This window comes from Cyclopterus lumpus, chromosome 16 (genome assembly GCF_009769545.1).
Source record: "Cyclopterus lumpus isolate fCycLum1 chromosome 16, fCycLum1.pri, whole genome shotgun sequence".
Lineage (NCBI taxonomy): Eukaryota > Metazoa > Chordata > Actinopteri > Perciformes > Cyclopteridae > Cyclopterus > Cyclopterus lumpus.
The window spans coordinates 11392924-11420573 of record NC_046981.1 but is presented as its reverse complement, the minus strand read 5'-3'; the positions used below and the strand labels follow the sequence as shown (position 1 = coordinate 11420573).

Here is a 27650-nt window from a genome sequence, read left to right as displayed (position 1 = left end):
TTTTGACTACTGAAAATTGTCTCACCATGAGTTCGGATGCCTGTTTGCCATCCATGAAGGTGCGAGGAATCGCATTCGGAGTCAGGATCTCATATCTGGAGGACAAATTAGATTTAGAAGATGTGAGTTTTTGACCAAGAGACAAAAGATACAAAAGGATCATCAGCAGGAGTCGTGGTTGATGAACACACAGACCTTTGTCTGAACTCCTGGAATGGGATGCGGTTAGGGAAGCCTTGTCTGCAGATACGGATCCCCTCCAGAACTCCATTACACCTCAGTTGGTCCAAAACCAGATTGGGAGACAGTTTACCGGCCTGATGACATGAAGACAAGAGGAAGTAAAGAGCGGAAATAATTGAAAGTTAAATTCAGACATTTCTTCAGCTTTCTTGTCTGTTCTGATTTAGAACAGTGTCCATATGCCTATCCAGTCCCCCCTGTCTTACCCTCTTCTCGTGGTTGGGGATGATGCAGCGAAGGAAGTTGGGGTTAGTGTTCCTCAGCGTGGCCATCAGCTTCGTGAGCGACTCCTTGTAAAGCTGACCAACGGTCCTGAACATTCCCTTCTTCGTCTTTAGCCCCGACGCTCCGAAATTGACCGGCCCGCTGTTCTCTCCTGAGGACACCTGGTCCAGACCCACAATCCTGTCCACTGGACCAAAACATGGAGCATGGCCTCAGTTTCAGCAGCAGTTATCAGTTCAGTGGAATGAAAAGAGTGTTTGCCAGATTTGGCATGATAATGTCTGTGTGAAGGCCAAACTAATGCCATGGGCATTATGATCTCACAACTGCTTACACATCTGCTACTAAGCTATCGACAGATGATATCAGATGGTAGACAATGGAGGAGTTCATTAGAGATGCAATGATATGGTTTCAAAGCAAACACCAACAGAATGTATTTGCCAGTGAGATACACGTACACAGTCTTGGTACAGTCCAGTTTAACCAGTTATTAAAGTATTACACTTCTAAACATGTCACGACAGGCATGCTTGCAGGTTTGTCTGCCTATCCTTTTAAACAAAAACAAGAGTAAGATGATTGATTATGTTCCTGATTTGACAGTTGCGTGATATACTCTTGGAAAAATTAGACCAATATTGTGGTTGCTATTTAAATATTAGTACTGAATGCCAACGTGTTGCATCTCCAGAGCTCCTTCAGGATCACATTTCTGCCTGGCTGGTTTTCATGGAACCACTCCAGGGGCAGTTGGTTGTGGCAGTATTGCGAAACACAACTCTTATGTGATCCTGAATGAGGTTTTTGTGACTAATAATGAGCATGCTGCTACCATGACACTTTACATTTTCTACACAACCTACTTCTTTATAAATGGAAAAAAAAGCTACATCACACAAGCACAGCACTGTCACTAAATGCAAAGACTTGGTGAAAGAGATAAGAGAGAGCAACTGAGCAAACAGCAGAGTGAAAATATGAGAATTAGACAACATGGCACGCGCATGACACTACGGCACAAATACAAACTAAAATGGCACACTACAAACAAACAGCGGGCAGACAGAATACAAAGGAGTAATGTAAGCAGAGGTGGGAGTGAGGAATGCGAGTGTGACACACAGACGAGGAGAAAAACCTACTGTCAGAGCCATTAGTCTGTAGTGTGGCAAACGAGTCAAAGAAGTACACACGAGGAAGAGTTTGAATATCTGATGCAGGAAGAAGGAAGGCACAGGGAGAAAGAAAAAAGGGTAGGAAAGATGGAGCCCAAGCGAGCAAGGAATTAGTGGAGAGGGAAGAGAAAAGAACAGAAGGAAAAGGGACAAGAGCAAGTGGACATAGGAGAGAACCAGAAGGAGAAGAGATGAACAGAAAGTGAGAGAGCAGATAGTTGGAATAGTTGCATGATAAAGAAAGAGAGATAAATACAGTTAAATTAGTACATTATGCACCAGAAGGCTTCATTATTTATACTTTACAAGCTTAAACAGACAGGTGATAAAAGATATTCAGTTAAAAGTTAAAAAAAAAATGTAAATGCTGTAGACGTATCAAGTCTACGCTTTAAAGATTTACTGCATATGGTGGTGAAAGAACGTGATAGTAAACCAGTCTTACCCTCCTTCCAAAGCTCTGAGACAAAATGATCAGACGACTGGTGGACAAGAGACGCCACGTTGTCATTCAGAGGATCCATGTTCTTCACTAACCAATTATGTGCCTTGTAGTCCACCTGAGATACATTACAGGGGAGTTGATGACATTGAATATTAAAGATGGCAGACATGGAAAGATGTTAATGATGGGATACCTTGCCAGCATAGTGAATGATGGAGAAGTCAGCTTCCCCGCGTGGCTGCTTTGGTTTGAAGAACTTTGGATGGCTGCCTTGTTCAGCAGACAGCTTCTCCACAAACGAGCGGTCCGTCGCCCGCGGGAACCAGCACTCCTCGTCCAACAGGGCCAGAACACCAGGCGGGTGGGCCTAACAGAGACGGGGGAAAACAACAGAGAGGGGAAAACAACACCATTTGTTGTGAGTGAAATGTGATTCTTTGAAATTCAAGATGACAACGAATCAAAGCAGAGTGTGTGCCAGCATGCCAATGCACGCTATTTATATGGTAAGTAAATATGGACTATCAACATTATATTAAAATCATTTAACAGGTAATACATGTGTGATCCTTTAAATAAACAACATTTGTGGTTTTGTGTGTATGTACTGGTCTCTCGATGAGGTCAATGCAGGGCTGCAAGTCCAGGCCAAAGTCGATGAAGTTCCACTCGATGCCCTCCCGCTGGTACTCCTCCTGCTCCAAGATGAACATGGTGTGGTTGAAGAGCTGCTGCAGCTTTTCGTTTGTGTAGTTGATACACAGCTGCTCAAATGAGTTCAGCTGCAGGGATTTGGGAAAGCAAACAAAGACTCAATAATTAATGTGATTTAAACTAATGAACAAACATGGATGTGTTTGTATTCCTACCATTTGTTACGACATTACACTGGTGACAACCCAGGTAACTACATCCTTATATTGCTTACCAAACCTAATACTAACTGTAAGCCATCTTCAAAAAAGTAGAAATTAAGGAAAATGCTCAGGCACAAATATCCCTCATCAGTTCCACAGTGTTACAATTGTAAAAATAACCTACTTTAAACAAATACAGCATCAATACATGAACAAACCTGAAAGATCTCAAATCCAGCGATATCAAGAATGCCTATGAAGGAGGCTCCCTGTCTCTGTCGGCGGTCCAGAGCTCTGTTGATCCTGTGGACCAGCCATCTGAACAGGCGCTCATATGTGGCCTTAGCCAGGGCCTCCACAGCAAAGTCAGCCTCGAGGAAGAAGGATATACAGTTAGATACACTCCACAGGGACACATGTCCGCTTATCGTGATGAGCACAAATGCACATGGAGCCTACCTGTTCTTTCGTCTGCGCTTTCTGAACATACTCTCGACCCACTTTGATTCTAGGGTTGAGGATGGCCCGGGTGAACTCCAGCACGTTGATGCCCAGCAGATGGCACAGTTTCTGAGCAGCTGTGTTATCAGGCATTGAGGCTTGGTCATGATTCTTCTCCTTCATGAAGGAAATGTTCCCAAACTGGAGCACAGCAGAGATCACCTTAAGCATGGCTGAGGAAGAGGAGAAACAGGGAGAGGGAAGGTGATTTATAGCAAAGATCAATTGATAGAAAGCCAACTACTTTCTCTTTTCTCTTACAGATCGACTCCTCCGGGGTGAAGCCCATAATAACCATGGAGTCCATGGTCTGGGTGAAGTTCTCTGAATCGCTCTGACCAGCAACAGGGATGGAGCCCCCACTGAGAAAGCGGTACTCATCAGCAGTTCCCAAGAGCAGGTCCGCTGGGGATGGGAATAAAAAGAAAAAAAAAAGTAAAGCAGAGATATATTTTAAATAGAAAAGACAAATTATTACAGGACATAGAAACATTTTCACCAAAATAACATACAGTATGTTCTGTAGTATAGCAATATTTCATTATCACACTTTGGTCGACTATTGCACTTTCGCTCACCTTTTGTCTCGTCTGAAGTTCCACACAGCATCTGGTAAAAAATGTGGAACGTCCTCTCATCTTTGGCCTGACGGGTGGCGCGGGACTTTTCAAGGAGGTCTGGATTTGTATGGTCATGGACATAGCCATATAGTATATGTGTACACCTTTAGAGGATGCCATTCAATTTGCAAAAATTTTAAATTAACACCCAAAAAGCGAGTACTCCATAAACCAGTTTCATAAATCACCGTAGGGCGTAGGCTATCAAAAAGTGTAACAATAAATGGACAAAGTAGCCAAACTAAATGAAGCAGCTTACTAAGAGAGAAAGAGTGTATTCATCTTTCAAAAACATTGGAGTCATATCAAAGGATACAGGTCTCGATGTTAGCACCAACAATGTAGCCCGCCACATCAAAATTAATGCGGATGAATTTACCCTGGAGAAGAAGAAAAAGTGTTTTTATGTTTCAGTTGATTTCTAGAAAGAATGATCAAACTGAAGATAGATTCAGGAGGTAATACACATTATCTGTTTGTATAATGCATCTTGTCTGTTCTTACAAATCTAGAGGAGTTGTCATTCTTGACAGTCTTTGCGTTGCCGAAGGCCTCCAGGATGGGGTTGGCCTGCAGGAGCTGTTTCTCTAGCTCGCCCTGAGACATACAAGAGACATCAGATCAGATTAACAGAACTACTAAGACAACAGCCATCAAAAGAAAACTTCCATCGGCCGATCTGCTAAAATGGACCATCTAATTCTGCTCTCTTTGAAGTGTCGACTGATGGGTTACGTAAAATACAAGTGTGACTCATCCTTGAAGAGCAGTGATAAAAAATGGTGCATTTTATGGCCCAAAATAGCATAAACAATCAAGCACAATCCCCAGACCTAGAAACAAATGGTTCTCAACGTCAACAAAATAAATGGGCCCTCAGTAGTTTAGCAATCAATAATGAGGGCATCAATATGGCAGCGTCTTGCTGCTGAGCAAGAAAGCAAAAAAATTATCAGTATCACGTAATAATAATAATAAAGATGTTTTTCACGTTATTACAAGATATATTTACATTAGTACAATATTAACTTATCGCATTACATGAAACATTTAACATATTGTTGATGAAGTTCCTTGTACTAAAGTAAAAGACATCTTGTTATAACAATAAATCTTTTTACATCACAATGTCATACTGATCTGTTTTTCTTTTTTCTGGCATATGCTTAGCAGCAATACGCTGCTGTATCAATCTTGTTTTACATTTAATTAATTCAAATTTAACCTCCGACATTATTAACAGGCAATCTCTAGAAGTCAGTTGAGAACCACTGTTGTAGAAAAACAACGGCAGAGGAAAGCTACAGATTCAAATGCTAACGTCATACAGCTAGCTGCAATGCATTACTGCAGCTGTCGCATCGCTAGTGCAGCTTCTGTTGCCACGGCATCAGCAGCAGCCAGTGTAGGGTACAGATACAGATACATAAACACACATGATCAGCACTTTGTACATGTGAACAAAACTCTTGTTCATGTGCTACATACTCACATCGACGGCTGCGGCCACACAGCCACACCCAAACCCTCACTCATTCTCCATACACACATACTGTACACTTCACATGAATAACACCGCCTCTCCAGCAGAAATGTATGTAAACACCTGTGGCATTTACAAGTCACTGGGAAGCGGATAGCCAACCATCAGCACTCAGGGGGAGAAAAAATAAAACGTGCCAAAACTAGGGACGAAGAAATGATTCTCGTTATGAAGCAAGAGAATCATTTCAGCTCTGGTAAATATTCTACAAAATGTACCAATAAATATAACCCAAGTTGTCTTATATAATGCTTTCATACTCACATATTGCATACTCTGACGAATTGGGGAGGGAAATGAAGTTTTAGGAGGGAGGAGAAAGGGTGGATGGGCGAATATATGGATGGGATAAACAAACAAACAAAAAAAGACAAATAAGACAACAATAACAACAAATAACGGAATACAAACAAGCAAAATCAAATATACTGTACAAGGCCTGACTGTTATGAGGAACCACATCAGCACTAGTGTTAAAGTGTAAGGCTACTCTGTTGGTTAGTCTGTATCGGTGGAGAGTTCATTATGCAGGAAATAGGAAAGGACAAAAGCACAGGACAGGGCAAGAGTTAACTCACCTTGTTCCCCAAAGAACTACCTCTTGTTAAGGATTTAGAGCCGTCCATCTTGGTATGCAGGAACGAGAAAGAAGCAATGCAGAAAGAAGATGAAGTGGGGATTTAATGTTAGCGTCCTACAGTCTCCTCCTACGACATGTTTATTTTCCTTATCTTTTATCTGTTTCTCCTCAATGCTCCTTCTACACTTCTTCACCATATTTCCTGTTATTCCTCCCCCCTTCATTCTAAATGTTCCTAGAGGGCACTTCTTTTTTTGATGTTGTTTTTCCAGCTGCTTTATTCAATTTGTACTTCTGTGGTTACACTCCTGTGACATACCTGTATAGCTTCCTTGTTCCTACCCAAAGTGCCACCCTTATGGGAGGAGGCAACATGAGCCAAATACTGGATGACTTTCTTTGTGTTCTCTGTTTTCCCAGCTCCAGACTCGCCTCTGGAACACACAAACAATAAATACCATTATCTTTGCAAAACGGTCTATCTGTTTTTAAATGCATATATATATATATATATATATATATATATATATATACACACATATATATATATATATATATATATATATATATATATATATATATACACACATATATATATATATATATATATATATATATATATATATATATATATATATATATATATATATATATATATATATATATATATATATATATATATGCATTTAAAAAAAGAAAGAACACACAGGAACAAGGGCCAAACACTCATTCATTACACCAATAAATATAGAGTCCTTGCAGTGCATTCAAAGCCACAGGTCTAAACACACAGAAGGTGTGGAGGACACCGGCTATGTCAGATTTGTTGCTTTTGGAGAATAACGAAGGCAAATGGAGTAAAATAGCAAGTGTAAAAGATCTAAAAGAAGCAGACGCCTTGTCCCAACTACACTAATTCAAGAAGAGTCTAAAGTGGGATCCTTGACAATAACAGGAAGAGTCTGACAGGAAGACATGATGACAGAGAGACAGATGGCTAGCTCTCGGCAAGGTAGGTTGACAAATGATAGGTACAAACAGAGAGGGGGGTGCATTCACATTACAGCCCTGACTTTTGGTAAGATCTAATTTTTCTGGACTTAACGGACATCAGTTTGAACATAAATATGTCCTGCATTTGTATATTTGCATGAAAAAACAACAGATGTGTTATTAGCTGCATAGAAACGAATGAGAGAAGCAGAGCAGTTAGCATTTACCTTTCATTTTGATTTCATATGGTTTTGTTTTTTCAAAAAAATTGAAATCTAGAAATCTGAATATGTTAGAATGACATGCATATGTTCATGAAGGCACCAATACACATTAATGAGACACACCAGCGTCCTACAGGAGGCTACTCACGTGCAGAGGATTGCCTGGTCTTCTCTGTCTGTGAGAGAAAAACATTGTGAGGACAAATGAGTGACAGGTAGATGAGATACGTGTTAAACATGCAGTTTAATATATTGCTGACAAGCCAGCAAAGTCAACATGAAACAGCTACAAGTATCCCAACTATTTGAAAGTCTACACATGTTGACATTTGATGCCTTTAATAAACACACCGGATGCTAAACCACACAACACTGGTAGTCAATGGGTGAGCATTGGTTGCAACATTTCCATATATTAATCAAGATTCCCACACAGTTTAGAATTCATACTGGTCCTACAGGTTCAGTCGCTGTGGTAACACACCTATAACCTACCCTGAGGGGGACGGGAGAAGGCAAATACAGACAGTCTTATCCGGCCTGTTTTATTATTTCAGGAAGACAGCCTGAGGCACCGACAGTGCTCAGTCGGATCTTAACTACTTTTTTCTCATGAGCTCACTGTGACAGGGAGGGCCTACAAAAATATCAGTCATGCATCGTTAGAATATTTGTTTACCATCATCACCACAAAAAAAATAGTGCCACACCTTGAAATCTATGTTTCAAAAAAATACCACCTTGCCGATTTGTTTTCCCCTTTAAGGCTTTTGATAACAGCCACGAGTCAAGAATATACCACACCTTCAAATAACGCTCATGGTGTGCCTTAGCGATCAAAGATCACAGACGGGGTCCTGTATCACGTTTCAGGCCAGCTGATAGCAGATGTATAGGTTAGCTATAGTGTCAGAGTTAGAGGTCCCAGATAGTGTTGGGTACCTTGTAGCATGCTGCGATAGGCGGCCTCTGATATGGCGTAGATGTGGGGGGGCATCTCGTGGCGTTTCTTGCCCCGGTACATCTCCACGATGGACTCTGTGTAGATGGGCAGGTTCTTGTAAGGGTTCACCACCACGCAGAACAGCCCTGAATATGTCTGGAAAACGCAGAGCAGAGAGCTTTACATTAACGGTTAACCCAATCCTCACAGTGCAGTCCCTGGAGACTCATCAGTCGAGTCAGAATAAATCTGCATCACTTTGCATTAGGTCTGTTTGATAACTGTCTGTTTTTGACAGAACTCTTTCTGTCCACATGCTCGATCACTTGAGTTAAGTGCTTTGTGCTCGATTCAAGGAGACTGTCAATAATTGTGGGTGGCTTGACTTGTCCTGTGTCATAACTGCAGGAGAAGCATATTCTTATAAAACTCCTGTTTCAGCAGAAAGTACGGCGGTAAACCAAGCTTGAAGCGATCAATACAACTGTATTTGATTCAATATATTACGCAAGCCAGCACCATTTATCCTCATTACCTTAACTTACTTATTGTAACACAGGGAAACATTATATGAACATTCAGGGAATCGTGAATAAAACAAGACGACAAGCAAAAAAACAGTCATCCATATTTCCAGACTGCTGCTCCATACACATAACACCAATCACATCAAAACATTCATACACATGACAATGTAAATGGTCTATGTCCTAATTAGACACTCAAAATGCAAACAACAGACTGCTGCACCATTAACCTATGTATGTAAATGTGCACACTTTTTTAGGTTTATAAATGTCAGTTCATTCAGAATTGAACATTTAAGCTTATGTAAATGAAACCAGTGAATATATATTCTACACAGCACTACGTTAATGACATGTTAATATTCTCATAATGGATTCTACCTGTGGAGTGGTATCCTCATGGTGATACATACACCACTATCTTATCTTAATGTAACACGCCTCTCAAGATAGGTTGTTGGAATAGCCTTTTGAAGACATTCCAACAACCTTTCCCTGCTCGTCCCTTAATCTTCACTCTCAGCATGATCCTCCATCACTCATCCCATTAAAAGGCAGCTTAACTATATTTAATTGCCTATGTATTATTCTACTTTACTATCCTTTTTTTCTGCAGGAGAAACTGGAGATGCCTCCCACTGCCACCACACAGACAAACAACTTGGTAAACCGACTCCTCCCCTCTCTCACGTACCATATCGGTTACACCGGAGATGCCAGAGGATCCGACACATGCTTGGACTGTACAACACAAATGGACGGCAATGCACGCATGTAAACAAGTGCATTGGCGTGCGAACCGTGTGCGCAGGTTCTTATGCGTTATGTGCTGTGAACGAGTTCCCCTTCTCGTAAATTCATATTTTCGTCGACTCACATAAATCAAGCCTGAGTAGTATCTCTCTCTCAGGTTGTGCAGCACAGAGGCTTCGTTGAGGCAGGTTAGGTCGGCCATGTCCTCCACTTTGCTGAAGTGCGGGGGGTTCATCCGCTGCACCTCCTCCCTGGAGAGAGTGACCTTCCTCTGGCTGTCTGTCAGCTCAACCTCCACCTCATCACCGCGCTCCTCCCGAATGCTGGCCGACTGGGGATGGAAGCAGAGAGATAGATTCATCAAAGACAGTATCGTAGGTGAAGAAAGAAAGAGTTTCTGTTCAATGTAAGATTAAAATTGCTGAGACTTTAAACTTGCTTTAGTGAGGTAAAACACCACGGTGTACATAATGTCTGCAATGCATTTATGAAATATTCCGTCCAGAATAATCAATAAATAAAAATCAATCTCTTGAAGGGGTTGTTGTGAATTTATATAAATGTCTTGCATTGAAGATGCTAAATTCCAACTTTGATACATCAACCAGGAAGAGTTTTGTCATCAAGTCATCCATTAGATTTAAAATAAAACCGACCGAACCGTGAAGCTGTGCTGAAGTTACCAGTCTCAAGCAAGGTTAAAGATTTAGAAAAAGTTCATTAATTCTGCGCCAAAAATAATAGAAGCTAACAGATATTTAGAAGGCAGAACATCTCTTAAAAAAAACATAGCCACACTGTTTATTTGTGGTTACTGGGCTATAACATTAAAAAAATCCCTTTAATTCTACAGTAATCCAGCTGGCGTACATATAAAAATTCAAACATAAATATATTTGTGAAAATGTTTGACAGAATCTCTGCCAGAGAGCTTTGGAGTAAGAGCAGTCATTGTATTCGACAGCAGACAAGAATAGATGGCGACAGAAAAGAGGACCTCTCTTGCTGTTGGTCTTGTGCTTGGACAGGAAGCAGTAAAGTCAGATGTTGACCAGGTCACGGGACTCTGCTCTGCTACACGTTATTCTCTCTACTTAACATGCACAACACACAAAATATGTGATTGTTTGTGTGTGGGTGTATATTAGTCACAGATTGAACTACATGCTCAGAATATTAAAAGTGTGCGTCCCTCTGTGTGTTATACTGTATGAATTTGTATATTCGGTATGTGTGTGCGTTTGTCCTACATTGTCATTCTCAGATCATGAGTGTAAAATTAAGTCAGTGTCGGCTTCGGCCTTCGGCCTCTTAACATTGGGAAGCTGAAGGAGAGTATTGTTCTATTCATAGAGCTTACTGTGAAACCAGTGCAGAAGAGAGAGATTCAGATAGGACATCAACTTCACATGTCACATCCTACAATATGCACCAATGAAAACTCCAAATATGCATGACACAAGTACCTTATGATAGTCATTAGGCCCAAATGTGTTGTAGAGTATCACAAATCATATTAAGGAATCTAAAGGATTAGGGAAAGCATGGAAAATAGGGCATTGTCATGGGAAAAGAAACCTAAACAAATATGCTAACACACACACACATACAAAACATTCACACACCCTGTGCTGCTCTGCCTCAGCTATTTGACACACCTTCAATCAAACACACACACTTGGAGCTAATTATTTACCAGAGGATTAATACTAAGATAGATGAAAACGGTTTCATTTAGCCCTGAAATTCAACATTAATTTAAGTTGAATCTATTTACATCCAATATGATTTTAATTGTAATCTTGTGCTTGTTGGAAACAGCACATAGCACAAAAACATAAAGTCATCCGTTGCTCTCAGTACCCGCCTTACCTCAAAGCCATGCTTGTCTGACGGCACCCACACCAGCCTTTTAGCCGCCCAGTCGGCCTGGCTGGCGCCGGAGAACATAGGATTGGAGGTGGGAGACCCTGGTGCCCCCCCTGATGCCAGGAAGTGGGTGACATCGTTGACACCGCCCCCCGTTGGCTTGGACATGGCTCGTTCTACTGGCACTAGAAAGAACGGGAGACAACAAAGATAACAATAAAAAGTGAGCCTGTGTCGAACCACTTCTTTTTCGTCACCCGACTACTTTGTTGTGGGACGAAGGCTTAAAATTGGAGCACCGAAGATGAAGTGGAGGACTGTTTGGACAGTGACACTGATGTGATAGTGTGTCAAGAAGACACACACAGACTCCATGTGCACCCAAACATAAAAGAAGAGCAGTAGTAGCACGCACATAGCATGCAGGCCATATCCAGCTCGGAGTGGGTCAGGAACGGCCTAATTGAAAGACAGCAAATCAAGGAGAAGAATGGAGGAAGGAAGACAGAGAGATCGGTGGGTGGAGAGGCGGAGGGTGGAAGAAGAGCGAGATCCATCAATCGACTGAGTAAACTGACATGACAGTGAGAGGGGGAGGGATGGCAAGGAGAGAGGAGGAGATGGGCAGAATGTAATGTTAACTGTATGAAAATGAAGCATGCTTCTCCTGCAGGCCACTCAGGAGAGATAAAACTCTAGCGAAGCCCCCACTGAGAACTAGTGGATCCAGGACCCTGTAAAGAGGAGGTGACAGTAGCTAGCGGAAACACAAAGGCAACCTCCAGTCAGAGTGACTGTGGCGCTACAACAGGATGTTTCGAGATTTGCTCTGACAACTAATAAATGATGCTCAGTGATTTCGTGAGAGTAGTTCTTTTGTACTTTTGACCCTTAAACTTTCCATTAAGGCCAGTAGGAGTAACATTGTTTCTGATGGGCTAATTGCTGCTCGACCCAGGGTGGCACACAATGCACAGTACACACAGCATTCGCGATAGCTCAAGATATCATGCCTATCTTTTTTTTATGAACATAAATATCTTTGGGTTTTAAACTCAGTCATTTTAAGATATCACTATGGTCTCTTAGAACTTGTGTTGGGGATTTGTTGCCGACTTTCAAAACACCAAACAATGAATCAAGGAGATAATCCGTAGATGATTCAGTAATTAAAATGTTATAACTGAATGTTACACAAGGCTATTGCCATTCATCTAGAGTTGGGCGATATGAAGGAATTAAATTAAAAAATATATTTTGACCAAAGACCTCAATAACGGCGATATTGTCGTGTTGAACACAGGTGCTTTTACAATTATTTATCCTTTGAGATTTTTTATAACAAATACTTAGTAATGTGGATATAATTATTAGGTGGGTAAAGGCCAATCATTCAACAGCTAGAACAGACTGGTTGGTTCAGAAAATGACTTTATTGTAATACAAATATCAAAAAAAAAAATATTACCGAGTCCAACATTAATGAAGCTAACAGTCTAATTAATGGACTAATTACATAGCAACTACACTTTTCTAGGAGACCAGGAAAACAGTTTTTACGGAGTGTCATCTATGGAATCTGATGACAAATATAGACCCAGAAATGTAATTTAACCAGTCCGACTGGAACTCTGTGACCTCCACAATTGTTGTTGGATACATTTTCTGTTTGATGAGCTAGCTGTTGAGCTAAGTGTTGACATGAACAAATGATGCAACTACGATGATGTCGGTGATGAAAATAAGGAATGATTTGACACAATGTCTTCTTCAGTGAACTCAAGGGATGAGAATGTCAACTCTGATCAGACAGGTAGACTATTGTGCTGGCCTGTTCAATACTAGGCGTCTCCACGCCTCTGCAGGTATGTCATCTGGCTTGATTCCTGCTATGAGTCTCAGTGTCAGTATTTTCCACTCTGTCTGTTCGTGACAAGGCCCTGTCCTCTACCCTGCCCTAACCATACCCGTCACTCCAATACGACTCTGGGTGTGGATACATGTTGACAAAAGAGTTGCCACCACCCAGCTACCAAGTATGAAAAATATGTGATCCCTCAGTGGTATAAAATAGTTGTGCACCTGTTCTTAAAAGGCGGATGTTACTTATTGTCGACAAATACCTCGAAAAGACCAATACCAACAATATTGTAGTCCATCTTTGAAAACTTTACGAGTTATCTACTCTGTCTAAGGAACTGAATCTCAAGCCAATTTTTTCCTATGACATTTCGAAATTGGTTACAAATATGTTGTTTTGTGGCCTTTCATTTACTAGTACAGTAGTGCACCACAGTTTATAGCAAATGAAAATAAAAACAGGAGTACAAAGTGCATTTGTTGGAGACTATTTTCAGCAAATTTGTTTTGCCCTGCAGCAACAATTTACCTCACAAAGACAAGATATATGGGGATTGGGAATATTCTACTTCAAGATATTGAAGAAACCCCTAATGTGTGAACAGTGGAGATGTATTTACAAATGAAATACAAATGTCAGGCTTTGGCTACACAGGCAATACTTCTTCATCGTTATCATCAATTAATTGTGGATTTTGGTCTTTTCATAGGTTTATAACAATAAGTTATAATCAGCTATAACAGCAATCATAAAAGAAGACTTTGCACACCAACACATATGCTGCAGTGTAACACACACACACACACACACACACACACACACAAACACACACACACAAACACACACACACACGTTGTCGCAGTACAGCCTGGACTGACCAGCAAACTCGTCCTGCAGCAGCTGGAGTTGCCAAAACCTGACTGCTCTACTCCATAGCAACAGCCCACAGACAATACCTTCAGAGTCTGAACTGAGGTCATTCAATGCAGGGGGTCTTCTGGTGTGTGTGTGTGTGTGTGTGTGTGTGTGTGTGTGTGTGTGTGTGTGTGTGTGTGTGATTAATGTGTGATTAATGTGTGGGTGCCTGGGCGTGATTGTGCGTGTGTTAAACGAGTGGAGGGAGCAGGAGACGCCTTTTTTTCTTAATCTTTGCATCGATGATGATATTGTGTCATCGGCGCACTTTATCTGACAGCGAGGAGAGGGGACATTATTAAGCCACTGGCTACGATGATAATTGCAGTGCCTGCAGACCAGTACAGCTGCGACGTGACCCCTATAAATTACATGCGTTTTAGGTCTGTAGCTCCAACACAGACACTGAAGAAGGCAACCACACCTTGAACACAAGACGTGGGAAATCACGAGCCCCAGCCTTTAATTGACTCAACGTTACATGTAGGAGCCACATAACCGATTTTCACTGGAGAAAAAAGAATGCTAGGTATGATTAATATATAACACAAATATCACAGTAGGCCATTACCTTTTAATTATATGGGTCGAAATCCCTTCTAAACTGGCCATTAGACAGACACCGTTTTCCTTGGCCAGACCTCAGGTCATTTCGATGTAAGCTGGTCTACGAAGGCGAACATGAAGACCAGACCGGTGTGAACGCCTCTAGCCCCCAAACGTTTCATTTCTAGGCGTAATGCCACCGCATGTAGCTTGACCAGACTAGCGAGGTTAGCCACTGAAATATGATCCGTTCAGGATATCACAATGGCTATTTACGAGTTGGATTAGATTAAAGGCAATTAAATATCTCACCTTCAGGCTCCGGTCTGAGTCGTGGATAAGGCTGTGGCGCGAGGAGAGCCGGGTTGAGGGTGTTTCGTGGGTATTTTCCTGCCTGATAGGTGTGTAGCCTACCGCATATGCGGCTTTTATCATTGCACCGCTCTGTCGCCCGAGCCGCACTCACACTTCTCGAGGAGAATAAAACGGAGAGCAGTTAGGGCAAAGCCACGGCTTCAGCGCGAGACACCACTTCCTGCCAGGAGACCAACCAGGAACGAGGAGACGGGTTTTAGTCACGCCTCGGGGAGAAATACCTCCAATCAAAATCTACAATTGAGCAGTAGACCCGCCTCATGAATACGACGGGAGCTCCCTGCCCTAGAACTGGCATGACGCGCGAGCGGCGACGAATGGCGTTAACTGTAGAGCAAGAATCTCACCCGTTAACCAACGCTAACGGGCGAGAGGCGGGGCTATGTGTGAATGACGAGTCAACCGGCCAACTGGTGCGTTGCAGCAGGTGCCTGTGCGGCACTCTCGCGCTAGAGTAGGGAGATTTGCGCGCCCTTTGTTTACCACTCAGTGGAGGCGAGTGTCGGCAGACACAGATCTGGGATCGGATTTGTTCGAATCCCCAACCAAACACAACGGTCGGTTTGCTTGGAGTGATCTGACTCCCAGAAAATCCCCGAGGTGCCAGGTTTTTTGGGCGTTCGGTAAATATTTACACCAATATAAAATATAGCGTCATAGCTTAAGCTTCTGAAATGTTTTATACATTTAAAAAAAAATCTTTTCAGGTAGTTTTCTTGGGCTACTCATATTTAAAATGACCATTTGCTAAATAATGACAGGCTATATAATATATACATAACATATATATTATAAAGATTAGTATACGGCCATTATGATTTTTGCACAAGGGGGGTTTTATTCTTCCGATTTATCAACAGTGAGTTTTACACGTCATTTTGACAACACAAAAGAAATCAAAACTTGAACTGTCAAAGTTGTACAATTCTGTCATAACTAGTTTTATTTACATCAGCAGGTTTTAACATTCTTCCACTTGTTCCTTTAAAAAACATTGAATTGTTAAGTCAAGGTTAAGGTTCAGGCTATGTGTAATATATAGTTATGGACATTACACAGGAAAAAGAAAGTTGACATTCCTTCTGTGACACAACTTGGTCATTTGGTTATGTGTCCATACAAGTCTTAATTTCTGCCAGGCAGGAAATTGTAAGAGTTAGGATATTAGAAATATAATCAGCATCCACTTATTATCATACAACATTTAGCTGCAAGAGAAATTAGAACACTTCAATGTAAATGCAAAAAAGTGAATGAGTAAAAAATGACATTTTCAAAATGCAAAGTAGATGTTGCCTGCGAGCTACTGTACGCAGAGAACAAATAAAGAAGCAACCGATAATTGCAACTCAATCCCCGTGTTTTATTTGCTCTATAACACAAACCCGTTTCATTAGTATGTGCTCTGTGCCTGAGGCAGTTCTGAAATTACATTTCAGTGTTAGAGGGTTTCATTTTCTCTTTACAAGTTTAACATAGGAAAGGTAGTCACAGCTTTTACTTCCAGTTTTATATATATATATATATATATATATATATATATATATATATATATAGAGAGAGAGAGAGAGAGAGAGAGAGAGAGAGAGAGAGAGAGAGATAGAGATATATATATATAGTAGTCACAGCTTTTACTTTCAATTATATGTATACATATAACTGAAAGTAAAAGCTATGACTATAGTATTACAGTGTACTGTGTATTTTAAACTATGCATATTATAAATACATATGATTTAAAAATGTGTGCACTGCTAGAAGTGAGTCCTAGACAACCAGTGAAATTACCAAATGGTCCAACTGTCTGTTTCTTTCAGGGTTTTTAAAAAACTCTATAGTCGTTAAAGTGATGGTGCGTAAGTTCAAGTTACAAATGGAGGCAGGGTGAATGACATGGCCCACCATGCAGCTATAAATTGAACATGGAAACCATTAAGGAGAAGTGTATGGGAGGATGCAAACATAAAACAGCATTAACACTAATTGTCACAGATAATGTTAACAATATCTCAACCCAACATGCCTCTGTGCCCCAATCTATACCATAAAAAAAAGACTTTCAATAACTGAAGTGAAACACTGCAACTGATGCTTGAAAATTAGCATGTGCTGATAAAGGAACACTGTTGTACTGCTGTAAAACCTCATTAGTGATATTAGTCTCCATGTAATACTTAAGTGCAAAGTACAAGTTACCAGGATGTGCGTTCGATAGGCTGATTATTGGTCAACACTTCACAATATCATGTTGCACCCCTGACACTCACTCACATTTACCAATACCTTCTATAATCAAACACTTAAATACTCAGCTGGCATAATTGATTGCAAATCATCACAGGATCTAAAATAAACATTCCAAGTGATTTGTAATATGATTACAAAGTGCAACTATTACAGTCTTCAATATAATACAGCGAAAAGCCTCTTTATGTTTTCAGTGCATGTTCATATTGAGACTACTCAGTTACTGAGCGGATTCACACCATAGACATTTTTCTAATTAGATCAACATTCTGCAAATGTTAACGGAATTGAAAAAAAACAAAAAAAAATTGCATAAGAGTTCAAGCATATTTCAAATGTGAAATTAACTGCTGCAGACGAAGGACGGGCCAGTTGCAAAATATCTGGTTTGTTATGAAGGCACCACTCACTACACTGTTCTCACAATTTGTGAGAGAAACCAACTGTAACACATTATAATTAGAGTAGGTCGTCACACAACTTTATGGGCACAACAATCCAGAATTATTTATATGAACGTGGTGTTCCACTTCAATCCTTGTCCATCGGTGCAGATGTTAGACAATGTTTTATTTCTCAGAGATACAGACACGTAAAAACATCACCACAACTGTTCTCCTACTCAGTTCAGTTACGTTTCAGTAATGTTGGAGGGGAGTTTAGGCCTTCTGTGCATCAACAGAGTCACTGACAGCAGCCCCTTAAAACTTTTATTTACTCCAAACCACCTTCTGAGTAATCTTCTGAGTGCCAAGACACTCAGAAGATTACAATGTCTTAGCTCAGTCTTGAAATACTAGAATCCAAAAGTAACGGAGCAAAACAATACAGATTAGTTGTTTTCAGCAACACCGGACATGAGAAGATAGATCAAAAACTAATGTGTAGTAATTAGCTTATCTAGAGACAGCTAACATCATCTGTCATTGTGTATCACTGCAGTAGTTTAGAAACACCACAGGGCGTCCTCTGCCCACATGGCATTCAACTCAACACATGTTAGATTACATGAAGCAAATGTTACACTCAGTGAACAATGTTTTTTGAATGACATACAGAAAAAGAAGTTAAAAAAACAAACATACATTTAACAACATGGAAAAGAAAAAACTGCTCAAAATTGCTGCTAGTTTTCAGCAGTGTCTCCATGTTGCTGTTGCTCTGCTTTGGCTCTGCAAGTAGCCGACTATCATCAACAGCCCCCACCAAGCTCAAACTTTCACAAAATGTTCACTATCCATACTTACCATAAGAAAATAAAACATTCACATTTTAAGTCAGCATCATAGTGGAATACATCCCTGAGTTGTACCTCAGAAGGTACACTTCCCTCGCTTCATACAGAAGCCACCTCAAATAGAGGTAACAAGTGTCTGCTCATCAGTTGCGTGTTAGAGCCACCATGGGGTGCTGTTGTATGTTCTGCCAGTCAGACATTAAAGCCAGATTGGCATGTTGTGGTAGCGATGGGCCAGAAGTGAGACTTAGCAGACGAGTTTTCAATGATCTTGAAAGATTGCCAGGACCAATCAGACAACACTAGCCAGTGGAGTAACCCTTCTCTACAAAAGACTGACCCAAACTGTCCCATTGTCTCTATCTGTCCATTTTCTTTATATTTATCAGTGCAATTCTATCTGCATAGTACTTATCTAAATCTTTTAAACATGTCTTGTGACTTGCTCCTATTCTTGCTCCTATACTTTCTTTCCTGTCAAATCACTGTAAACAATATTGCTTCCTATCCTTTATCGTGACACTGGCCCTATCCACTTTTAATCCTGTCCCACTTGGTCTGCCTCGGCTTCGGGTCGTTGGGGAGGGACACTCCGGGTCCTGGCCGGGCTCATCCTCAGGGGAGACGAGCTGCAGAGCGACTTCGTTCTCATAGCAGAACGATGAGCGTGAGCTTTGAATGTACTTCTGCTCGGCCAGCTCTTTAGCACTGCATGAAGGTGTGTTTGGGATTTCATGTGTCCGATGGAAGAATGAGTAGTCCACCTGGAAAAAGTTCAGAAGAATTTTACAATAAACATTATTATAAGATAAATGCAGATTATTGTTTACCATGTTCACTGTCTTACATGTTAGCATTATTTTCTAAATGTGTTAATTAGCACCACACAAAAAGTACAACTGAGGCTGATGGGAATGTCAGGTTTGCAGGTGTTTGGTCCTACACCTAAGTACTGGACATATTCCAATATTGGCCTGTTATGGCGCTAGATGACAAGTCAGGGGATCACAAGAGCCATTAGGATACATCGTCTGGTGACATGAACCAACCAACCAACATTGACATCCCCTGAGCCACACAGTACCGAGGATAACAACACTTAGTATATGTACACCCCCAAACTACAGTAAAGTAATGGAAACTACTTCAGACACAGCTTTAAGGGAAGGAAAAATGATCCATATTGTTTCTGTACATATCTCCATTCTTCCTTTCTGACCTGGTAGCAGTCTTTCCTTTCAAATAGCACTGGTTCGAATCTGTGTCCCCAGAGTATTTCAGAAGCCAGATAGGAGCTACGGCACTGTGTGGTCATGGCTGTGGCCTCCACCATGCCCTCGAGTATGACCACAACCTCCAATTCAGAGTCATTCTCCAGGGTCTTTCGGTCAATCTCAAAGAAGGGTGACTCGTCGTTGATCTCGTGGACAACTGTCACTGGCGAGACCAAGAAGATGCGGTCGATGCCAGTGTCAAAACCCACGTTGATGTCCATATTGTCCAATGGGAGGAACTCTCCCTCTTCCGTCACCCTTGGCTAGAGTTGGCAATGGAAATGAAAATGAAATCACTATTTAATATATTAAACATTTCACATTAGACATTGTGATGTTGCAAAATTGCTAAAAGTAAAATGCAAATGTGGCTATAAAATGCAACACAATAGTATAGAAAAGAGGGCACTCAATCTGTCACCATGAATATTGTAAATGATGACAGCATTTCCTACGGTCATCTTAAGATATTTAATTTATCACCCTGACCGAAAAGCTTAGCATTTGGTTATTATATTCAGATGAATTTGACTATGCACGTTTTTAGTCATAGCACCCATGCATAGGCTTATAACTCACCCAACCCTTACTATGGAACACCATCCAGTCCCAGCATTTATATTGTATTTCTTTGATCCTCGTAAACTTAATCCCATCTGCCCTGTGTGAACTTTGATGTGGTCATGCTATTAAGGGAGATCAAATTGTCTATGACCCTGTGGACAACTCAGCAGACACACATGCATGCACACAGCATTGTGGACCACAAAACATTCAGATAAATAGGAAACATATTTAAAACTACCCATGTAAGGCCAGTTAGAAAGGTAAACATAAGCACATACAGAACAATCACCTAACCCACATACAGCACACAAAGGAAAATGAGATGACGAAGGACAATGGTTCTCAGTTAAAGAATTGTGGGCAAGTTAATCCATGGTAAAGCTTCCTAGCCCCTGAGGGAAAATAAAACAAGCTCTCATTAACTACGGCCCACACAATACAGGCCAGATGGTCTCAGGGCTCTTTCTCTCTACTGCAACCTTTTTTCCTCTATCGCTAACACTCACAATAGCAACCTATTTTTTTGATACAATCATTCTGCCTTACCATTTCATTGACCTTTTTCTCAAAACAGAAAAGGGATTTCTCTTTTATCATTGCCAAACATTCTGATCTCTTATTTTCTTATCATGGTCATCTCCCACACTTACCTTCAGTAGTTGTGCTCGAACATGTGCCTCTACCAGGTGGCTCTTGCGTAGGTTTCCGACCCTCCACATCATGCAGAGTTTTCCGTCCCTCAGTGCCACCACAGCGTGGTGAGAGAACACCAGTGTCTCGTTGCGCTTCTTGGGCTTGGCAATTTTTGCCATAACTGCCCCGATGATGAAGGCGTCAATGATGCAGCCCACAATGCACTGCAAAACGACCGCCATCACCGCCAGGGGACATTCTTCGGTCACGCTCCTGAAGCCATAACCGATGGATGTCTGAGTCTCTAAGGAGAATAAAAAGGCCGCCATGAAGCTGTTCACTTGCAGGAAGCACGGCTCCTCAACCATTGCCTCTCTATCAGACTCTCCTCCAGACCCGGCCTCTCCTGATCCCGGAGGGGAACCTGAGCTGGAGGTAAGCCGAATGGAGAGGTCCCCATGCACAGTGGCAATCAGCCAGAAGGCAAATCCAAAGAGCAGCCAGGAGAGAAGGAAGGAGAGGGTGAAGATGACCAGCATCCAGCGCCAGCGGATGTCCACACAGGTGGTGAAGAGGTCGTTAAGGTAGCGCTGGCCCCTCTCGCTCATGTTGACGAAGGTGACGTTGCAGCGTCCGTCCTTGCCAACAAAGCGTTGTCGGGGCCGGCGGCTTGAGCGCCTGGTGCGTCGGCGGTTGATAGTGGAGAGGGAAGAGAGTGAATCCTGGTTTGAGGATGAACGGCCTCTTCCTCCTACACTACTGACTCTTCCACTCCTTAGGCCTGAGCACATTCCTCCAGCTCTCATCCCGCCTTCTCCTGCTTCTCCCCCAACTCCAATGGCACTCTGCCTCTGGGTGTTGTTGGTGTTGCTCTGGAGAGGTAGAGCTTTGCCGTTCAGGCCATGGGTAGGGGAGGGGCTGGTTGGGGTTCCTGACCCGGTTGGACTCCCCCCTGCTCTAGCCGTGTCTGCAGCACTCTGTGCCAGCCTCATTATCTCCTCCTCTTCCACTGGCCCATCCACCACAGCACTGAAGCGGCGTTTCACACGTGCCGCTCCCATCATGTACTATAATGTCTCTTTTGCTTACGGTACTCCGTATTTCTCAGTGTGCCTTGATTTGATTGTTGATGTGGCACCTTGACAGTTAACTAAGTGTGTGGTGCTGACAACACAGGCAGTCTTTCAGTTCTTCTTAATGACGAGATAGTTTTAAGTCCATCATGGCCAATGGTAACCAGGGGATAATTTCCACAGAGACCGCTGATCAGTCACTTATTTTCCCCACTTTAAATGATGTTTCCCAGTAGAGTCTATCTTTTCAGTGATAGATCCCTCAGCCAATAAAGTGGGCTTTCTTTAAGTAGGTCCACGGGTGCATTCATTAACCAATATCCTTAAGTCATACTCACTGAGTGAATTGAGCTGAAAAGAAGGATGTCAGCAGCAGCCAAAACAGTCTATTTCTGTGAAGAATAATTTTGACAAGGAGTAGTAGGGCTGGATAGACCTCAACAGACAACACAAAAGCATGCAAGATTGGTATTTTAGTTTAAAACAATCAAAGGGAAGCCGTGAGCATGGATCTATTGATAAAAGCTATACACCGATAATGCAATGGAGAAGAAGGATGCAGATGTAAAGGATATACAACTTGTTTTAGGGTACCTTTTCTAATATTGTGACAAGATGCATCCAAGACAGACAAATGCTCTAAATTAACTTGGGGACGATATGATAAAAATATTTTCAACATGCATTCGAATAAGAAAAGAAAAAAAACATGCTAATTCTTACGATCAAAGTTCTCTCCAGTTTCAAAACCCCTTGGTATGGGCATGAAGAAACAAAGAATACAGTACTTTCAGTACATCAAACACCTCCTGTCATCACTTATCATAAATAATTCAGTGCCAATATTTCTTGGATAAAGCTTTGAATAAGTGTTAAGTTGTAGTCACCTTTGCCCAACAAGAGGGTCCAAACTGAAAGAAGGTTTTGTTTGCCATTTCCTGTTCGATCATGCCATTGTCTCAACAATGTGCCATTTCCTTTTTAAGGGTCTGCACATCTGTTTGATGGCCATTGTCAAATAACTGAATAATATTGACCTGAACTACAGTTCCTCAGACCAGACATACCTCGTTACAATTCAGCATTATGGCTGAGAAATCCCCTATGCCTGACAAAAAATAAGAAGGGAAGAAAAGAAAGGACTTGAGTTTACTTGATCTATCTCCAACAATACGTGTGTTTTAGCTTTAAGTGAAAGATGCATATGGAGGAAAAAGGCAAGTACACAGGTCACCTGAGGAAGTTGTTCTATATTTTTCTGGAGGCCCTTAGATCAGGTGTATGCCGCAGAAGGAGAAGAGCTGAGAAGTGCTTAGAGCTAAAGTGGCTGAGAGTGTAACTTGGTTTGTGGATTGTAGTCTCTTACTCATCTCTGTTTGAATCAGATCACAAAAGGCTACCTGAGCATCAGAGAGAGTTTCCACAAACAGAATAGAAGATTATTCTATGCAGATGCAATATGAAAATAACAACACGTGAGGATAACTTAGAAGTGCACCATAAATACTAGCTGAGAAATGTGAAAATATATCTGGAAAATGAAAAAGTATGCCTCTAGAGTTAGTATTTACCTTTCCCAACCATTCCCAGAGACCTTAACTGAATCCTGTCAAGTATACGGAGCATCCACATCCTCTTTGGAACAGAAGACAGAAAGAGACCCTCAACCGTAACCCTGCACTGTGATGAGTACAAAGAGAACTGGGAAAAAATAGACAAGAGCTACTGCTCTAACTGTACAAATATGGAAGAAGCCATTTCACTCAGCCAGCAAGAGCAGGGTAGATAAACATCTACAACAAATGGAAATGGGGAAAGAGATCCCTCCTGAAGTGTGAAGTGACATAAGGGTTCATCTTCGCTTGTGTGTTGACCTCTCTTTAGGACACATGTTCAGTAAAAGCCTTGAGCTCCGAGAGAAAGTCAAGGAAAGCGTCCGCTGTTTTTACAGAGCTGTTGTCTGTGTTTGTATCCCTTTGGTTTAGGACCTTCTTGTTTAACCCACTGCCAGTCTTGAAAAGAAATGAGAACAAAAAAAAAAGAGAATGACAATTAAAAAGGCAAGGTAGAAATTACAAAACTGTGCTGGAACAGATACTTTAATAGTTATCTTCTTGTCTCAATAGAAACAATTGTTAAAAGCATATATTCACATGTCTATACATTCAAATTTTAAGTAAGGTGAATATGATATAGTTGGATGGTGATCAGAACCAATTTGTAGTGTACCTCTTAGGAGTCTCTCATGCAGTCCATGAGTCGTTAATCCTTTAGATTGCCTTGATTGGAAGAACCAAAAGCTGTCACGACACAGGAAAAAACCTCACAGAGTTGTACCTGTGGAAGCCTGTGAAGAGAAACAGAGAACAAATAATTGAGTCACTTTAAATTTGTATCTTCTGATACTAATCAACAGTGTCTGAATATGGACTGAACTGCTGGGGCCTCTATTCCGGTCAGGAAACCAAGTGGTACAGAGGGAGTAATCTTTTATAAATAAGCAATAGTGGATTAAAGCCAATAGACTGGAAGAATAGGAGGGGATTTTCTTGGGCAAAGGTTGAGACTGGGATTGTAGCTCAGATGAAGGACTGAGATAAACTGGGACTCTGGGTAGGTTCAGGGTGAAGAGGTAGTATGTCTCGCTGTGGAGATGGTGATATGCTGTGGATTACAGCTGCGTCTGGGTCTTTGGTAATCTCAGCGATGGTTTTGCTAATCCTTTGAGGAGTTACGTAAGAGCCACTATTCCCAAAGAAGGTGGCAAGAATATCTATAAACACACACAGGAAATGTTATCTATTTATTGATAAATATATTAATTGAATAATGCATTGACAGGATTTGAGATAATATGGAAAAAAGTAGTATAAATCTAATCTAATGTCACCCATCACAGATTATGCAGACTTGAGCAACAACTGATTATTGCTCATTGCTTTATTTTACTAGAATCAAAGATTCAATTCAATTCAGTTTATTTTTGTACAGCCCAATATCACAAATTACAAATTTGCCTCAGAGGGCTTTACAATCCGTACACATGTCATATGTGAAAATACGACATGTGGTTGTATTAAGATACAACCACATGTCCCACTTGGATACATAAATAATGTAAAGCATCCTTTTGGCCCAAGTAATTAAAATAGATAATGCTGCTGATGTGATGGACCATAATGCATATACAGTATATGCCTGAGAGCAAAAATTACAATTTGATACATGAAATGTTGTGTATAACTCCTCAGATCCATCTCTTATGCTATCCACTGTAGCCTAATTGTGAAAATACCATGACAGTGAAAACAATGCATGGCGGTCCAGGATTTCATAGGTTCAATCAAAATGCATCAATATGATAAATTCACTACTTAGGCTTGCATTATGTTGCTAAAAGTAGTACAATTGATGAACAATTATCAAGATATCTTTATAGAAATCACAAATGTTGCAACAATATCAGAACTGAACTCAAACTGAACCATGTGGTCTTTTAAAGGTCTTAATGTTCACAAAATACCAAAGACAGACTTTTCCAGGCTTGTGTTTCTAAATGTTCAGTTAATGAGCAAATGTGTGACGAGGCAGTCTTGACCTTGAGGCCTCGACTGTCGCTCCTGCCAACTTTACCAAATGAACACGCTCTCACGTCTGCTATCTCTGTGATTGTGTTTAAGTGTCGCCGGACAACCGACGACAGTAGCCATAGGAGGTGATGAGGGAGGTGTGTGTGTGTGTGTGTGTGTGTGTGTGTGGTTTTTGTGTGCGTCTATTGGCAATGTGAGGGTCCTAGTGAGGTGGCAAATGTCTCAAATAACTTCTGACATAAGAACATGCAGGGGTGTCTGGGAAAACTGTGCATGTGAAGTTGTTGCTTCACACGGTCACAGCAGCATCTGGTCTGCAGTCCTTATATGATAAAGGCTGACATACTGTATGTGATGGGACCTCTGTTTGGGCCTCGGATAATATATTGTATATAACAGGTTATAGGCTTTTTATATACAGTATTCACTTGAGTCCAGCAAGATAAATATAATGAAGTTCAAGAATCCAGATGCTTTTGAAAGTAACAGAGCACACGTTATAAAAGTATAAACAACATGTATAGATAGCAACTACAAGATCTTTCAAGGTTGTTTCAAACAGCTTGAAGAACAAGAGATAAGTTTATCCTTCAAGTCTTTAGGATATGGGGGAGTTTGTATAACTCATTATCATTTGTTACTAATTAATACTAATTACTAAATCCTTTGGGGGTCAACATGAGCATAACATAAAACCATATGGCCAAATCTTATGCAGAGTATGTAACTGTAATTATGCAGCAGATGATGGTTCCATAACAAATACAAATGAAGCATAAACATAAAACAGCAAATGTGCTTTATCAACCAGGGCTTGTGGATTATTTAAAAATAGCTACTGATGTTTGAGCAAAACTGACCACAAGCAGCTGTAGGGTAGGGACTGCACAGACGACGTCGTTGAAGCTCGTCTAATTGTATTGCAACTCTGTTCTGAATTAGCAAGGATTCTGAGTATTACATTAACCCCCCAGAAATTACAGCAAAACATGAATCCTCTCTCTCTCCCTCCCTCTCTCTTTCTCTCTCTCTCTCTCTCTCTCCTCTCTCTCCTCTCTCTCCTCTCTCTCTCTAGATTATCCGACCATATTAAGGTGTTATGTGGGGAGATTAGATTTGAGCGGAATATGATTGCAGTGTCATTGAAAAAGGCACTGAATAAGTTCTCCATTTGTCACTATTTACCAACCATGTCACATGTCATCTGTCCTATTTCCTGTTTAATTGTTTCATAAACAGTTTTAGTAGAACAATGTTCATAAAACAATGTTGCTCTTTATGGCATATTTCATGTATCATTACTTTTGATGCGATGGTTTCATGATGGGGAGTTTAATCAAATAATAATAAGAAATAAAACCTCTGCAATGCGATGCCACAATGCAAATGTGGAGACATCAATACTTGTCATTGATCAGTGGGGGTTAGAAACCAGGGCACAGATTGGATCTCTCTATCAGTGTCACATGGATCTCTGTCTCATGGATCTCTGTATTCTCTACATCTCTTTCACTTCAGACTTTATCATTGTATTAAACTTTACTTTACAAGGATTTTAATAATGTTTAATGTGTACAATTGGGCTACTTCAACAGCTGTGCATATCAAACAAATACCTCGCAGCGACCTTTTGCAGAAATCATATCTGATCAATACAGTTACATCATTCATACGCTGCAGGAGCTGCAGCACCAATGCACCAAACAGTAATGGATGGTATGTCATAACTGAACATTAGGTGACATTTTCTTGATGGTGTTAATTTTTCATCCATCCATTTTCAATACCGCTTATCCTCATTAGGGTCGCGGGGGCGCTGGAGCCTATCCCA

At 41.0% G+C, this 27650-nt stretch overlaps 2 protein-coding genes across 7 annotated transcripts in view; both read right to left on the bottom strand.

Annotated features, from left to right (window-relative positions):
• Positions 1–15313, bottom strand: part of myh14 (myosin, heavy chain 14, non-muscle) — a 28358-nt gene extending 13045 nt beyond the window's left edge. For 3 of the 6 annotated variants that reach the window (XM_034553381.1, XM_034553383.1, XM_034553386.1), the window contains exons 1-20: positions 15136–15313; positions 11505–11686; positions 9757–9963; positions 8352–8508; positions 7558–7585; positions 6512–6626; positions 6191–6238; positions 5877–5888; positions 4574–4666; positions 4386–4449; positions 4028–4126; positions 3711–3854; positions 3408–3622; positions 3167–3319; positions 2700–2873; positions 2285–2458; positions 2092–2206; positions 450–655; positions 196–317; positions 26–95 (exon numbers count right to left, since the gene is read on the bottom strand). In XM_034553381.1, coding sequence (XP_034409272.1) covers positions 26–95; positions 196–317; positions 450–655; positions 2092–2206; positions 2285–2458; positions 2700–2873; positions 3167–3319; positions 3408–3622; positions 3711–3854; positions 4028–4126; positions 4386–4449; positions 4574–4666; positions 5877–5888; positions 6191–6238; positions 6512–6626; positions 7558–7585; positions 8352–8508; positions 9757–9963; positions 11505–11669 — 2361 coding nt within the window. In that variant the 5' untranslated portion in view covers positions 11670–11686; positions 15136–15313. The remainder of the gene's footprint in view (positions 1–25; positions 96–195; positions 318–449; positions 656–2091; positions 2207–2284; positions 2459–2699; positions 2874–3166; positions 3320–3407; positions 3623–3710; positions 3855–4027; positions 4127–4385; positions 4450–4573; positions 4667–5876; positions 5889–6190; positions 6239–6511; positions 6627–7557; positions 7586–8351; positions 8509–9756; positions 9964–11504; positions 11687–15135) is intronic. The other 3 variants (XM_034553382.1, XM_034553384.1, XM_034553385.1) reach the window with 3 other exon arrangements.
• Positions 15314–19164: 3851 nt separating this feature from the next.
• kcnj14 (potassium inwardly rectifying channel subfamily J member 14) lies at positions 19165–22220 on the bottom strand. The gene is made up of 3 exons (XM_034554347.1): positions 21174–22220; positions 19902–20219; positions 19165–19446 (listed from the first exon to the last, which is right to left on the bottom strand). The coding sequence occupies exons 1-3, from the start codon at positions 22218–22220 to the stop codon at positions 19165–19167; spliced, it is 1647 nt and encodes a 548-aa protein (XP_034410238.1).
• Between the last annotated feature and the right edge of the window lie 5430 nt (positions 22221–27650).